The following is a 14,252-nucleotide window of genomic DNA, read 5'->3' as shown; positions in this document are numbered from 1 at the left end:
ACCTTTAGTGCTTTTCTGTTGTTTCTATCACCACTACAAAGATTCCAGACTGTATCATAGAATACATTGACAGAAAATGTTGGCTGTCGAGGTGGTGTCCAGCAAACGATGTGGGCTTTGTAGATAATTGGTGGACTTTTTGGGGAAGACCTGGTCTGATTAGGAGAGACGGCATTCATCCCACTTTGGATGGAGCAGCTCTCATATCCAGAAATCTGACTGACATAAAAACCTAAACAAAAACACTGAAAAAGCATAACAAAATAGGACAATTAAATGTGGACTCTGTCATCTAAAGCTGTACTAGTGAACGATTTAATATCAGAGTATCATATTGACTTATTTTGTCTTACTGAAACCTGGCTGGGTCATGAAGAATATGTTAGCCTAAATGAATCCACTCCGCCCAGATAAAGTAATTATTGTAGGTGATTTCAATATTCATGTTGGACGTTGATAATGAGCCTTAGTACTGCGTTTATCTTATTATTAGATTTGATTGGCTTTTGTCAGAGTGTACATGAAGCCATTCACTGTTTTAACCACACCCTCGACCTTGTTCTGGTATATGGCATTGAAATTGAACATTTAATAGTCTTTCCACAGAATCCTTCATTATCGGACCATTACTTAATAATTTTTGAACTGCTGTTACTGGACTACACGCCATAAGGCAAAAACTCCTACTCTAGATGTCTATCAGATATTGCTGTGGCTAGATTCAAGGAAGTGATCCCATCTGCATTTAATTCAATGTTATGTCTCAATATAACATATAATATGATGCAAACGACACTCGATTCTATCACTCCTCTAAAAAAGAAGATAATAAAACAAAGAAGGATAGCTCCATGGTATAACCCCCAAACCCGCAAATTAAAGCAAACATCACAAAAACTTGAAAGGAAATGGCGTTCCAACAACCTGGAAGAATCCTGTTTAGTCTGGCAAGATAGTCTTAAAACATACAGGAAGGCCCTCCGTAATGCCAGAGCAGCTTACTACTCATCATTAATAGAGGAAAATAAGAACAACCCCAGGTTTCTTTTCAGCACTGTAGCCAGGCTGACAGAGTCACAGCTCTATTGAACCATGTATTCCTATAGCCCTCAGTAGCAACAACTTAATGAGTTTCTTTAATGATAAAATTTTAACTATTAGACAAAATTCATCACGTCCTGCCTTCAACCGGTACCGATTTATCTTCAAACACAGGAACCTTAGAAACAACTGTAAAACCTGATATATATTTTGACTGCTTTGCTCCTATCGACCTTCTTCAGCTAACTTCGATGATTAATTCATCTAAGCCATCAACCTGTCTCTTAGACCCCATTCCAACTAGGCTGCTTAAAGACATTTTACCCTTAGTTAGCACCTCTTTAGTGGATATGATCAATCTGTCTTTATTAACAGGCTATGTATCACAGTCCTTTAAAGTAGCTGCAATTAAACCTCTTCTGTGTGCTCTTTTGTCTCTCCTCTCCTTGTGTTTCTTGTATGTCCTCGGCTCGTCTCTAGACGTGTGTGTGTGTGTCTTCTGGTCTGGCTCCGTGGTTTTCCGCCTGCTGCACCGGCACACCTGTCTTCAATCAACCATCAGTCTCCACATCTTAAATACCAGGCTCTCCCACACCACCAGCGCCAGATTGTTTCTGTACACTTGTATGACTACTATGCCAAGGCGCCTTACGTACAAAAGCTAAGTACTTTTGCCAGTATTGTTTGTTACCTCGTTTGTTGATCCTGCTCTACTTTTGCCTCATGATTATCCTGTGCCGGTGATTGCGGCTTCTGCCTCCTTCAGGATTTCTGCCACCCTGTCTACTCGTCTCTCCAGACTGTGAATATATTGGTAGAAGGATGCTGAGGTTGGAGCTGCCAGGCAGGAGGTCTAGAGGAAGACCAAAGAGGAGATTTATGGATGTGGTGAAGAGGACGCAGAGGACAGGGTTAGATGGAGGCACATGATTCGCTGTGGCGACCCCTGAAAGGGAACAGCCGAGAGGAAAAGTCTACCCGTCTCTCCAGCCACACCGCCTTCTCCATAAGCTACACCTCTGAGCCAGACCTTTTGGGACCCGACCTGCTCCACGCTATTGGTTCCGCTGTCTGTCTGGATCCACATCACCACCAACTCCACACCGCGGATCTGCTGCCAGCCCAGGCCAACACTCCACCGCTGCTCTGCACTACAGACCTGTTGGCCTGTCCAGATCCACACTGCACTCAACCCAAGCCAGGGTAGTAACCGCTGCTTCATTCTCAACTCCTGAACCATCGCTGCTTCCCCTGAACCGCCGAGAACGGCACCGAAGGCACCACTCAGGAGAACTACACCCCTTCCCATGGAAACTACATATAGTCAAATAAAGAGTGACTTTGTCTTTAAACTTCTCCATTTGTGTTCTGCATCTGTGGGTTCGAAAATCGTACATTACGACATCTTCCACAGTTCCACAAGGTTCTGTGCTTGGGCCGATTCTATTCAACTTTTATATATGCCTCCTCTAGACAATATTATTAGGGAACACTCCATAAACTTTCATTGCTATGCAGATGATACCCAATTGTATCTATCGATCAAGCCAGATGAAACTAACCAGTTAACTAAACTTCAAGCATGCCTTAAGGACATAAAGACCTGGATGACCTGCAACTTTCTGATGTTAAACTCTGACAAAACTGACGTTATTGTACTTGGCCCCAAACACCTCCGAGACACGTTATCTAAAGATATAGTTACTCTAGATGGCATTGCCCTGGCCTCCAGCAGCACCGTGAGGAAATCTTCAGTGAGAAGCTGTCAGGTTTTTGTACAAAGACTGTGGGTTTCCTGTTAGTGTGGGCCTCACGCCACAGTAGTGCAGAGTCAGTCACTGCAGCAGAGGAGATCTGCAGATCCACACCACCATTTTATCAGTTTACGAGAGAAGCTGGTGTCTGACTTCAGAGACTCTGCTGGTCTTGTACTGATGAACGTGAGGACTTCTGCTGGTTCTCCTGAATCGTCGACGCCAGAGGAAATCATCAGTGCTTCCAGCAGATCTGTAGTGTTTCCTGCTAAACTGTCCTCGTCATCCTTGACAGGAGTGACTTCTTCACAGCTGACACTAGAAGGGATGTCAGCATGGCTGCAGACGTTGGCTGAATCCGACTGTCTGGACTAGCTGTCAGCAACACTGTTGGGCAGAGTTACTTAATGCTTTCAGTATTTGCAGGCCTCTGCTGCCCCCTGCTGAGTACTGACATGTAATACAGCTCTTCACTTTTTAATGCCATGAAAAACAAGTCATTCGGATATTAAAGACAAATAGATAAATAACTGTCCTTTTATAACTTGTGATGTTTTTCATTTAATGCACAGTAAATGTATAAATCAACAGGAAATGCATGTATGGATCCAATCATTCAGGAAGAACTTTGTGGTCATTTTTTCGTAATAAATTTTATATTATGTTAGACTTTCTCTTGTGTTTTGGGCGGGAAATTAATGAAGCAGCGAGTTTGAGAAGAGTTAATTTTTCTGATTTGCAAATTATTGATACTGCGGCTTTGCAGTAGTTTATCACTGATCGATTATTAATAGTTTGTTTTCTTCACAGTAAAACTGATCCTACATCAGTTTGCCGGCCCCTACAGGGCGTGGGCCCTTTAGCTCTTAAAACAACGCAGCTCATTGGTCAACAGAATCAGGTGGCCGCTAGCCATCCAATCACAGGCCTTAATGGTGATACGTCGCCCCCTGGTTGTTTTTCAGCAGGAAGAATCGCCACAATTGATTTACTGTCAGTGTAAACAGCATCACAAACGTGTTTTTAATTCAAGTGAAGCTTCATCTGAGGATCACCGTGTTCCGCCTCCAGCTGCTGTGTCAAAGACGTTAAGTGTCACCGGTCATGTCCGCTCCGGGTGCGGCGTGAGGCTGGCGGAGGAGAAGCTAACCGGACAGCTAACTGCTAACGTTAGCCGTTAGCCGGCTGCTCTGTGCCGGTGACCGTCAGAGGTGAGCGCCGTTAGCATTAGCATTAGCATTGTACTTAGCTCAGCGAGCCCGCTGAGCCGGCGGCTCACACAGCTGTTCTGACCAGAAATACACCGCCTGAGAACCGGGCTGGCAGGGTGACAACACCCGCTTCCGTTAGCACGTCGCCGTGTCCGCTGTCGGTGCATGGACACACCGAATACAATGCTAACATCTGCCGATTGAATGCTTCCCTGGTCCCCGGCACACGCACACACGCCCTAGAGACGTGACGGAGTGTCTTTAAAAATGGGAGTAGTGTTTTATAAATTCGGCTTACGTCTCATCCACCAAACCATAATAGTAATATTGTTTAAAGGTTCACACTGCCAGCTTGTGTGTGTGTGTGTGAGTGTAATGACTGTGGAGATAAATCAGCTGTGTGTGTTCACAAACACAGAAACAAGCTCAGCGAGGGGGACAAACATTAAGCTGCTGTGTGCGAGGTTTCCAGCCCCTAGCCCTCTGCACGTGCGTAAGTCCTGCATGGTCCTGTCACTTAAAACATCAAACTACAGTAAATTGGCAGATGTTTGGCTTGTGTCCTGCGATCGATCTGGATCCTGTGTGCAGCTCTCTGAGAGCCAGAAGAGAAACTGAAGTCATGTCAACACACTCACTTCAGCCTGCAGTAGAGAAGGAAACACACACACACACACACACACACATATATATATATATTAGTATTTCTGCAGCATCTGTATGGCTCTACCAGCACATGTGACCACGTGTGTGTGTCTATATATATACTATAATATAATATAATAATCAGTTTAGTAATAGAAACAAGTCTTGGTTTTAATGGACCCAGCGTGGGTTCAGAACAGCGGATAATGAGTGAAGGGTTAGGAGGCCGTTAGAGTTTTATACACCAGGGTGGGGGTCTGCGAAGGACAGGTCCACATGAACATGCAGTCCTCGCTGGCTGTGAAGGACGTCTTCCTTCGTAGCACGACCACGCTTTGCTGAGCCGCAGGGAGGCGGTTTCGTACCCAGGTAGATTCAAGGTGCTGTACAGGGAAGTTTGTTGGACTGGGCTGTCCACATACTTTTGGTCGTGAACCGTTAAGAGAAATATAAAGTTCTTTGTGCCAAAGCTTTAGCTTTTATTTCTGCCATGTTACTTGGTGGTGTCACATTTTAATATAGACAGAAAATGATGATCCAGTGTGAATCTTTAATATAATTCCCTTTTGATTAATGTGCATTTAAAAGATGTGTTTGTGTGTATCGCCCCTCTCCCTCCAGCGCCCCCCGGTGTTCATTGTGAGTGACTGTGCTGCTGAGAGCAGTCGACACCAAATGTCAAGATATTTGCTGACATCGATTGTCATCTTATGTCTGAGTTTTACCAAATAATAGTGCAATAATACCGTCAAGTTAAGTGTAGCAGATTAACCAGATTGGAGAATCATTTCCGAACAACCGGGACAGACCCTGAACGCCTCAGAGTTGCTTTTATGTTTAGTGAATGTTTGTTGCTGCCGTCCTCAGTTGGTCCTTGTATGGGTGAGTGAACGGCAGCCATGAGCGTGGAGCCGGACGCCCTGGCCGTGGTCAACCAGCTGAGGGACCTGGCCGCCGACCCCATGAACCGCAGGGCCATCGTCCAGGACCAGGGCTGCCTGCCGGGACTCATCCTGTTCCTGGACCACCCCAACCCTCAGGTCGTCTACTCCGCCCTCCTGGTGAGCTGCGTCACTGACAGACGAGCAGATGTTTGTTACGCTTGAACTTAAATGTGTTAGTTCACACTGAGGAGTTTGGTCTGGAAAGTGTCAGGATGCTGAGTTAGATTTCAGGAAAGTAGTCCAGGTTTTGGTACCATCACCCGGGTCTCTGTTTCATCCTGCTGTCGTCAGTCTAACTGTGATTGGTTGTTGGTCCCAGGCGATCCGTTACCTGGCAGAATGCCGAGCCAACCGGGAGAAGCTGAAGGGGGAGCTGGGGATGATGCTGAGCCTCCAGAACGTCGTGCAGAAGTGAGTCTCTGATGTTCAGTAGGCGTTTTCATTTCATGCTATAAATCTGCTTTTTACCAAGTTTCATTTCTTCTCTATAATCTTGTCAGACAGGTCTTTTTTTTTTTTTTTTTTTTTTTCATATAACCATTAATGGTTTGGTCCATAAAATGTCCATCATGGTTTCCCAGAGTCCAAGCTGACGTCTGGAGCCTCGTTCTGTCCGACCAGCAGTCCTGAGATATTAAACAGGAACTCTTCTCATTGCCAGAGAGAGACTGGTGATTCTGATTGATCGCTCAGAACAATGTGTCCTCGGACGTCATGTTAAAGACCAAAAGGCTTTAAGATACAGGAGCAACATCTGGGCTCAGGGGCCGTTTTGGAAAACAGAAAGAACAAAGTACAAACAAACAAATCCTTAAAAAACGTTTTGGCAGATTTGTTCCAGAGTCGCAGTTTATCTGTGTTGTTGTGTCTTGTTTCATTCGATGTCTTTGAACAAAAGCAGGAAGTTGACTCGTTGTTTCCTTTAGCCGGAGATAAAACAGTGCACACAGTGCAGTGAAGTGTCTGACCTTTGGTACAGAAGAGTAGCGTGTGCACATCCCATCATACGCTTTCAGTTCCATAGTTAGTGCACTGAAACAGGCAACGTTTCAACACTAACAGGTTTATCTGTATTACTCCTTCCTTTCATTGACCTTTGACCTCTGCGTTGCAGGTAGCACAGTTTGTTTTACTGCTGCACTAACTGGATGTTAAGTTCATCTCTAAATCAAACACAAACGTTTACTTCGGTGATCTTTGTGGAGGCCAGGTGCTGCACACAGTGGGTTCACGCTGTCCCGTTCTGTCGTCCAGGTCGACCACTCCCGGAGAGACGAAGCTGCTGGCGTCCGAGATCTACGAGCTCCTGCAGGCGTCCGGCTGCGCAGAGTCTGAGCCGGCTGAGGAGGCCGTCAGCAGCCGCCGCAAAGCCCAGTTCTTCCTGGGCTCCAGCAACAAGAGAGCCAAGACCGTCATCCTCCACATCGACGGACTGGACGACTCGGTGAGCAGGAAGTCCTGAATGATGACTTCATTCAATCATCATCAGTGAGTCTCTCTGTCTGAAAGTTACAGGCTGAGAAGACAGCAGAAGTGTGTGAGGCGCTCTGTAGATCAAAGATCTGCACTGATAGCACAAAGGCCCATTCAGACTGTTTCTGATTTCAGCATGACCTGCTCTGGTTGGTGATTTGAGTCTGTATATATTAATCCAAGCCACAGTGAGCTCCTGCGTCTGTAAACTGGCTGCTCCCCCTGCAGGTTGGATCCCGTCCTGCAGGTTGGATCCCGTCCTGCCGGTTGGATCCCGTCCTGCAGGTTGGATCCCGTCCTGCAGGTTGGATCCCGTCCTGCAGGTTGGATCCCGTCCTTTTGTTTTAAAGTGCATCTGAGGCTTTTTTATCAGCTCAGTGTGAAATTAGTCAAGCATGTTGCTAATCTGATAGATGCTAACATGCTAACACCAACATATCGGCCTGTTTGGGAGCCAATCAGACGACAGAAACAATTAAAGCCATGAGGAGAGCGAGACCCAGTAACAGCTCATCAGCTGGTCTGCTGTGTCGTCACCTGCAGACAGAGTTTCAGCCTGTATGTGTTCACATGCAGTCAGACTGTCCCGTCAGAGCAGCCGAACCAGCAGTCAGCAGCTCCTGTCTGCAGTGGACCCGTGGACGGACAGACAGCTGTCTCTGGATCACTGTGAGACTGAAGGAAACTTAGAAACAGCAGGATTCTCAGGCAGGTTCTGCAGGAAGTGAGAGTTGCACTGAACGATTCACTGTGTTTCATGTCTGTGAGTTCAGGTCTGACGGAGTTATGACTCTGAGGAGGAGGAGGTTTCTGACTCAGCGCCACCTGCTGCAGTACCGCCGCCTCAGCTCTGCGGCGCCTTCAGTCTTTCTCTTTAGTCTCTGTCCTGCTGAACGTCTGTTACAGACCAGGTCCTGTCACCAGGGTTAACATGGCGTCCTGAGCGATGCGTTAAATCACAGAGGAGCTCAGTGAAGCCCCCCCCCCCCGTGATGTTCATCCTGTCTGCTTTATCTCCACGTCAGCTTCATCACCGTCTCCACCAGTTTATTAGAGCTGATGGTGATGAGTTGTACAGTCCAATATTTCAGAGGAAATTGATCTGCATTATACAGAATATTGAAATAAAACTTTATTTAACTGCAGAATGTCTGATCCAGAGATGAAACGCGTGAGTGTAATATGCTTCCTCCTCCTCCCGGGCAGAGTCGGAGGAGTCTGTGTGAGGAGGCGCTGCTGAAGATCAGAGGAGTGATCAGCTTCACCTTCCAGATGACCGTGAAGAGATGCATCGTCCGAATCCGGTCAGACCTGAAGGCCGAGGTGACGCTTCACAGCAGACTCTGCTTCATCTGCACGCTTAAAAACAGGAATTTCAGTTTTCATCACTTTATTTGTGTTACTTCTGCTCAAATCGTTATTTCTGTATGATCTAACAGTTAGTTAGTAAATGAGGACAGAATGGCCGCAACACGTTTTTTCATCCGCTCAAAGTAAAAGTGTTGAAACAGAAAGAAGGTTTCAAGCTCCAAAGATGAATCAGCTCTTTAAATAATCATTTCAGCAGCATTTGAATGTTGTAGCTGCTGCAGGAGGCCTGAGTGCTTCGTGCTCTGTTGTTAAAATTATAATCATGCATCATATTTAATGAGCTCATCTCATGATTTAGTAAAGAAATTCAATGTAGTAACTTTAGCCGTCAGGAAACGTGCAGTAAAGCTCTGAACACTGTTCCCAGGAATCCTGGAAAACCTTGAATTCTTAATTACTTGAAGACAAAATAGACCACAATATCCTGGAAAAGTTTTAATTTGTAACCAAACTATGATCACAGTAACTGATATGGTCACTTAAAGCCACGTGTCTGTATTTCTGCGTCGATGCTGTAAATAACGTGTTTTCCGTTTTCAGGCTCTGGCGTCTGCGATCGCGTCCACTCAGGTGATGAAGGCTCAGCAGGTGGTGAAAGGAGAAAATGGAGATGAGGTCAGTTTCAGTCTCTTGATTTCATTTCACTGCTCTCCGCTGACGTGACTTGTGGACAGGTCAGAGGACTTGTGAAGCAGCTTCGTTAAATACTTTGTGGCGTATAAATAAAGTGCTAACACGTTAATTTATAATCAGGATATGAACACTTAACGAATGGTTTATAACGCAGCTGTTAGCGGATACAAGGACATGTTTAAGTGTTTATTAATGAGTATTTGTTATAACGTATGAAGACATATTTTGTATTACAGCTGTGTTTTACTATATTGTCATTCATGCTCTGTTTATACAGCAGCCTCCACATCTGGCCGCAGGACGAGTTGTTAACTAATGCATTAATAAACGTTATTAACCAGTTATTACATGATTATATACTGATTATACATGGTCAATAAGGGGACTTAGTGACCCTCCTCTCAACTCCCATTTCCTGAAGTGGTTTGATTCAACATGTATATGTGGATGATGTGTTTGTTGTGAGCATTTGGGGTCGTATTTTAAAAGAGCTCAAGTAGTCCTTCACACCGGGGGGGCGGGGGGCAGCAGAGTCACAGTGACCCTGAACCGGAGCTGCAGCAAGAAGAAGTGATCACTCTTCTCTGCTAAACATGTATCTTTTGGTTTCATCTAGCCTAAGTGAGAGCAGCATCCAACACATAACAGGAACAACGTCAGATCACAACAGCAACAATAGAAAATACATAAAATAGTGCATTAACAAGACAGCAATATTTAGTCATGACCACAGCCATTATTCTAAGTTTAAAGTCATTTAAACATTTGAGATAAGGGTCTTAAGTTGGATCTTGGCCTGCAGATCGTTCCAGGACCAAGGAGACGTTACGGTCTTTATTCAGATTCCCCAGCTTTAGCTGTATGCTGTCTGTCTGCTGGTGAAGGTGGAGCAGTAACAGTGTTATGAGACACAGACTGACGCTCTGAGGAGACAGTTTGACAACCGTTTTGTCTTTGAGACGCTCGTAAAGATGTAAAAGAGACGTCAGTAGAGCAGTAGCTTCAAATCATTATTATACAATGAGAACTAAAGAGGACCCAACCCACGACCCTGTGGGACTCCATAAGCAACAGTTGTAAGTTGAAAATCCCATCATTCACAGTATCACACACTTCCTGCAAGTTCAACATAAGTTGTTGTCTCCAGGTTTTGATCCCGTTGGCGGAGGACGGTTCGGTGGAGGTGGAGCAGAATGTGGACCTGCCAGACTACCTGCCAGAGGACGAGAGTCCGTCTCAGGAGCCCGACAAGGCGGTGACCCGGGTGGGATCTGGCCAGGACGGGACCGGCTGGCTGGGTGCTGCCACCAACTTCCTGTCCCGCTCCTTCTACTGGTGACCCTGCGGGGCCGCCGCCCCCTCCGTTAAACCCGCCGCCTCCTCTCAGAACCAAAATCTACCAGCTGCCAAATCTCACCGGTCTGTCTCAGCCGGAGAGACAAAAACTGAACGTGCAGCATGCGATGAAAACACGGCGCTGTTACAGGCGAGAGGAGCCGACCAAAAAACTAACAGGGTTGTGGTTTTAGTTTGTCTCTCAGTAAACGGGTCCATCTGTTCCAAACCAAGTTGTCTTAACGGACAGGAAGTCCTGCAGCGACATGAACAAACACCAACGAGTTAGAATAAAGAGGACTGAACAGGACGTCCCGCTCTTATTTGACCTTTTTATTATTTATTTGAGCGACAGACTGAGTGACTGTTGTTCCTGCAGTGTTTTACAGTTCAGTCAGCTGTGCCTTCAGTCCCGCTTCTTCACTGCAACTAACTGCTGTTTCTGTTATTGATTATTATTTTGGTAATGGGCTTATCGTTCACTCTTAAAAATGTCAAAAATAATGACAAATGCCAGACGCTCTTTAGAGTGAGGTGTCCAGATAATATGATGCTTTATTACACTCGTATCGTGGCGTCATAACGGAAACGAAAAGAAAACCTTAAAGTCCTCGTTGTTGAATGAATAGTTTTTAAAGGAAACTATTTCCCAAATTCCCTGTGGACACAGCTGCCTCAGGTTCAGACTTATCCAAGTCTGCCTTAATACGATCCACACGTCCACGTGTCCGTGTCGAGTCGTTGGTGTGCGTGAGCATCCCCACGCAGCTGATTTCACTGATTTTGATGACGTGACGTGAAATATGTGTGGAAATATGGAAGCTTGGTGACGTAGAGACAACTCGCAGGGCTAGTTGGGAAACTGCTGTAGCTGGCGAGCTAACGGCTAACTCGTCATTCACGATAGCTCCCAGAGCTTTCGTTTACATCCCTCTGACACTTCCTTTAATAAAAAGTTACTGAAGAGGGAAAGTAAAGCTCGCTAACGGCTAGTTAGCAAACTCATCCAGTTCCATTGGAATTAATCGCCATGAAATTAGTTAATTTTTTAAATCCTGCTGTCCCGGCCTTTAGGAGCGCGCAGGCTGTTTGTCAGGTTAGTCGTGTCAGGTGGGACAAATTAAACCTTCTCATTGGTTCCTGGTATCCGGTGCAGACGTCTAGTCGTCATCAGTGGAAACACCTGTGTGAGTGTGCAGCGCCTTCATGTTTTCCCACCGAGCACGTTCCGATCCTGGTGACGTGGAGTTTCTGGTTTCGGGTATTTGGCATCATTTTTGACAAATAAAGTAAAAAAAAACAAATAATAGTTGTTAGTTGCAGCCTCCCTGTGATGTTACTGCTCTTCTGCATTGACGTAGTGATGATGTGTTGGTGAGTTAAAGGACCACGAAGAGAGGTCAGAGAGACGCACTCGTTACTGAAAGGTCACAGGTTTGATCCCTCTTCGCTCGTGAGGACAGACTCCTCCTCGGATCAGTGACAGAACAGTGCTTTACTTTGTGTTTCTGACTTGTGACTGATTTCCTCAGAGGTCGTCGTGTTTACGCCAGCGTCCCCGTACGAATGCCTTTTAAAGTGAACTTTTATTTGAATCCCTGAGGATCAGACTCAACTCCTGCTTCACATCTCACGGAGCGACGTTACCCGACTCTTTTTATTTTCCTTCTTTCTGGTGACGTCTAGCAGCCAGAGGGTCGACGGGGAATCAGTTTTGTGACCATTTTGCACAGTTTAATCTGAGGTTGATGTGAAATAGAAATCTGCATTAGAAAGAAATTAGCTGTTTGGGGAAACATTATAATTCAGTTTGACAACAAGATCCCAAAGTGAGTGAAAAACCTCTGACAGTCTAAAAGTGGAAGACTTCATTACAGGATTCAGTAGACACTTTATTATTAAACCATTCACAGTGAATTCATTTCCTTTTGTAAAACCTTCATTCCTTAAAGACGTGTTTTGTGTGAAAACTTCGGACAGAAAGAAAGGAAGTGACTGATGGTTATTTATATTCCAGCAGCGTTTCTTCAGACGAGCGTCTCCTCCTCTGAGGTTTAATGACCTTGTACAGATTTGTACTGTCCTGACATGAAGCTGTGTTCATGTACCTGCCAGGTGTGCTCATAGCTCCGCCTACACCACACACTGTCCAGTCACATTCTGAGTAGCCTGTTGTCAAGTGTTAGCATGACGCTTGAGTCTAAATACAGTATTGGCCCGAATATAAGACAACAGTGAAGATGCCCCCCGACTTACAGGTCAAACATGTTCAATGTGTTTGCTTCATAAAAGAACATTTATAAAGATTTTTTTCTTAATATTTTAAAACCTGCATCGTTTCCTTCTCGCGGTCTTCTTCTTCTTCTTCTTCCTGCCTTTTGCTGGTGCGTCGCTGCCACCAACTGTCAGTCAGTGGAAAAGCATGAAACCGTCCTCGTTCAAGAGATCCAAGCTAAATGTGGACCCGTTATTAAAGACGTTGCTCCATAGTGCCTCAAGCGTTCAGAAACTCTGCCGGGTATCTTTAACATCTCGTAAATAAAATTTGTAAAAAAAACAAACCAAACAAAGTAAAGAGCCAGTAAATAAACTACAACCCGCTGGTTTCTGTAGTTTCATGTTCGTGCTTACACAAACCTTCCTCCGACTCTCTGTTTGGGCTTGTCCTGTTTTCACAACTAGCTAGCCTAGCAGTATTAAGCTACAAACAACCCATAATGCAACAGCCTCGCTCTGTAACACAGGAGCCGGTTTAAAGAGAAACAGGTATTTCATACTGTCTCGTTCAGAATTCAACCGTAGAGATCTGAGAGATCAGTTGTGCTCTGGGTTGAATGTGTTGTGAACATGTGAAACAGCTGTTGCTCTTCAAACTGAAAACATCTGCTGCTGCTGTTAATACGTAAATCCAAGTCCTCAAATATTTTTTTTTTTAATGTCATTTCCAAAATCAAACCCTGTCGTCTTGTGTTCGGGCCGATATATGAAGAGCTTTTGTTCCAAGTATCATTTTGAGCTGTTACATTAATAAAGGTCGTATTATTCAATCAGTCATGACGAACTCTTGTACCTGCATGAACTGAGTTTCTTTCTTCTTCTCAGGTTATATTCAAGTGGGATAATTCAGATGTTTTTATTGAACAATTATGATTTTTATTTTTTATTTATGTGATTTCTATTGAAATCCTGATTTTTTTGAGTTATTCCCTGAAACCTGCCAACGCTGGCCATCTTCATCCTCACCATCCTCATCAGTGTGCTGCTGTACAAACAGTCTGTTCTGTAATGATGAGAATAAAAACTGTCATGAATGTTTATCGTCTCAGCGCTCGCTGAGACTCCGAGAGCTGGTTTTTACACCTTCACACGTTTTAGATCATCAATACTGATTCAGTTTGTTTTTTTTATTAACAAACCGCAGTCGGATTCAGTGACTAAAGTTGTGTAACCATAAATAAAAGTGCAGCAATGAGACTGAATTTCAATAGAAGAAGAAGCACAGCAGACAACACTAACACAAACTAACACATATTCCAAAAGGACATTAGTGAAGCCGCTTAGCCACTACATTTAAAAACAATATATTAATACAATCAATCAATTCATAAATAAAAGTCCAACCAGGACCAGCAATACAGGCAACAACAAATATGAAATATAACCTTTAAAATGAACAAAGACAAATAGAATACATATAAAACAAGACTTTACAGAACATATCTCTGTATCACGTGTCATTAAGTTTCAGCTGCATTCATTGATCTTGATCTGAGGCAGTTTTAATTATTACACGAAACATTGACGTGAGTTGCATCATTCTAAACAAAAGTGTGTAATATCACAAC

At 44.5% G+C, this 14,252-nt stretch overlaps 1 protein-coding gene across 1 annotated transcript; it reads left to right on the top strand.

The window, feature by feature from the left end:
* The first annotated feature begins 1,869 nt into the window (after window positions 1-1,869).
* LOC122886874 (armadillo repeat-containing protein 1-like) lies at window positions 1,870-13,722 on the top strand. Its single transcript, XM_044219655.1, has 7 exons — window positions 1,870-4,006; window positions 5,519-5,712; window positions 5,915-6,006; window positions 6,850-7,039; window positions 8,275-8,391; window positions 8,980-9,054; window positions 10,220-13,722. The coding sequence occupies exons 2-7, from the start codon at window positions 5,551-5,553 to the stop codon at window positions 10,409-10,411; spliced, it is 828 nt and encodes a 275-aa protein (XP_044075590.1). The 5' UTR covers window positions 1,870-4,006; window positions 5,519-5,550; the 3' UTR covers window positions 10,412-13,722.
* The last annotated feature ends 530 nt before the right edge of the window (window positions 13,723-14,252 follow it).

This window comes from Siniperca chuatsi, linkage group LG13 (genome assembly GCF_020085105.1).
Source record: "Siniperca chuatsi isolate FFG_IHB_CAS linkage group LG13, ASM2008510v1, whole genome shotgun sequence".
Taxonomy (NCBI): Eukaryota; Metazoa; Chordata; class Actinopteri; order Centrarchiformes; family Sinipercidae; genus Siniperca; species Siniperca chuatsi.
The sequence above is the reverse complement of the archived record's forward strand: the minus strand, read 5'-3'. Positions and strand labels throughout refer to the sequence as shown.

What these genes read in the sequence shown, in the direction of transcription:
- LOC122886874 (XM_044219655.1), top strand. Translation starts at nt 5,551, where the DNA reads ATGAGCGTGGAGCCGGACGCCCTGGCCGTGGTCAACCAGCTGAGGGAC. An exon ending in TCGACGGACTGGACGACTCG is followed by an intron (nt 7,040 to 8,274) that starts GTGAGCAGGAAG and finishes CCTCCCGGGCAG; the next exon opens with AGTCGGAGGAGTCTGTGTGA. An exon ending in AAGGAGAAAATGGAGATGAG is followed by an intron (nt 9,055 to 10,219) that starts GTCAGTTTCAGT and finishes TGTTGTCTCCAG; the next exon opens with GTTTTGATCCCGTTGGCGGA.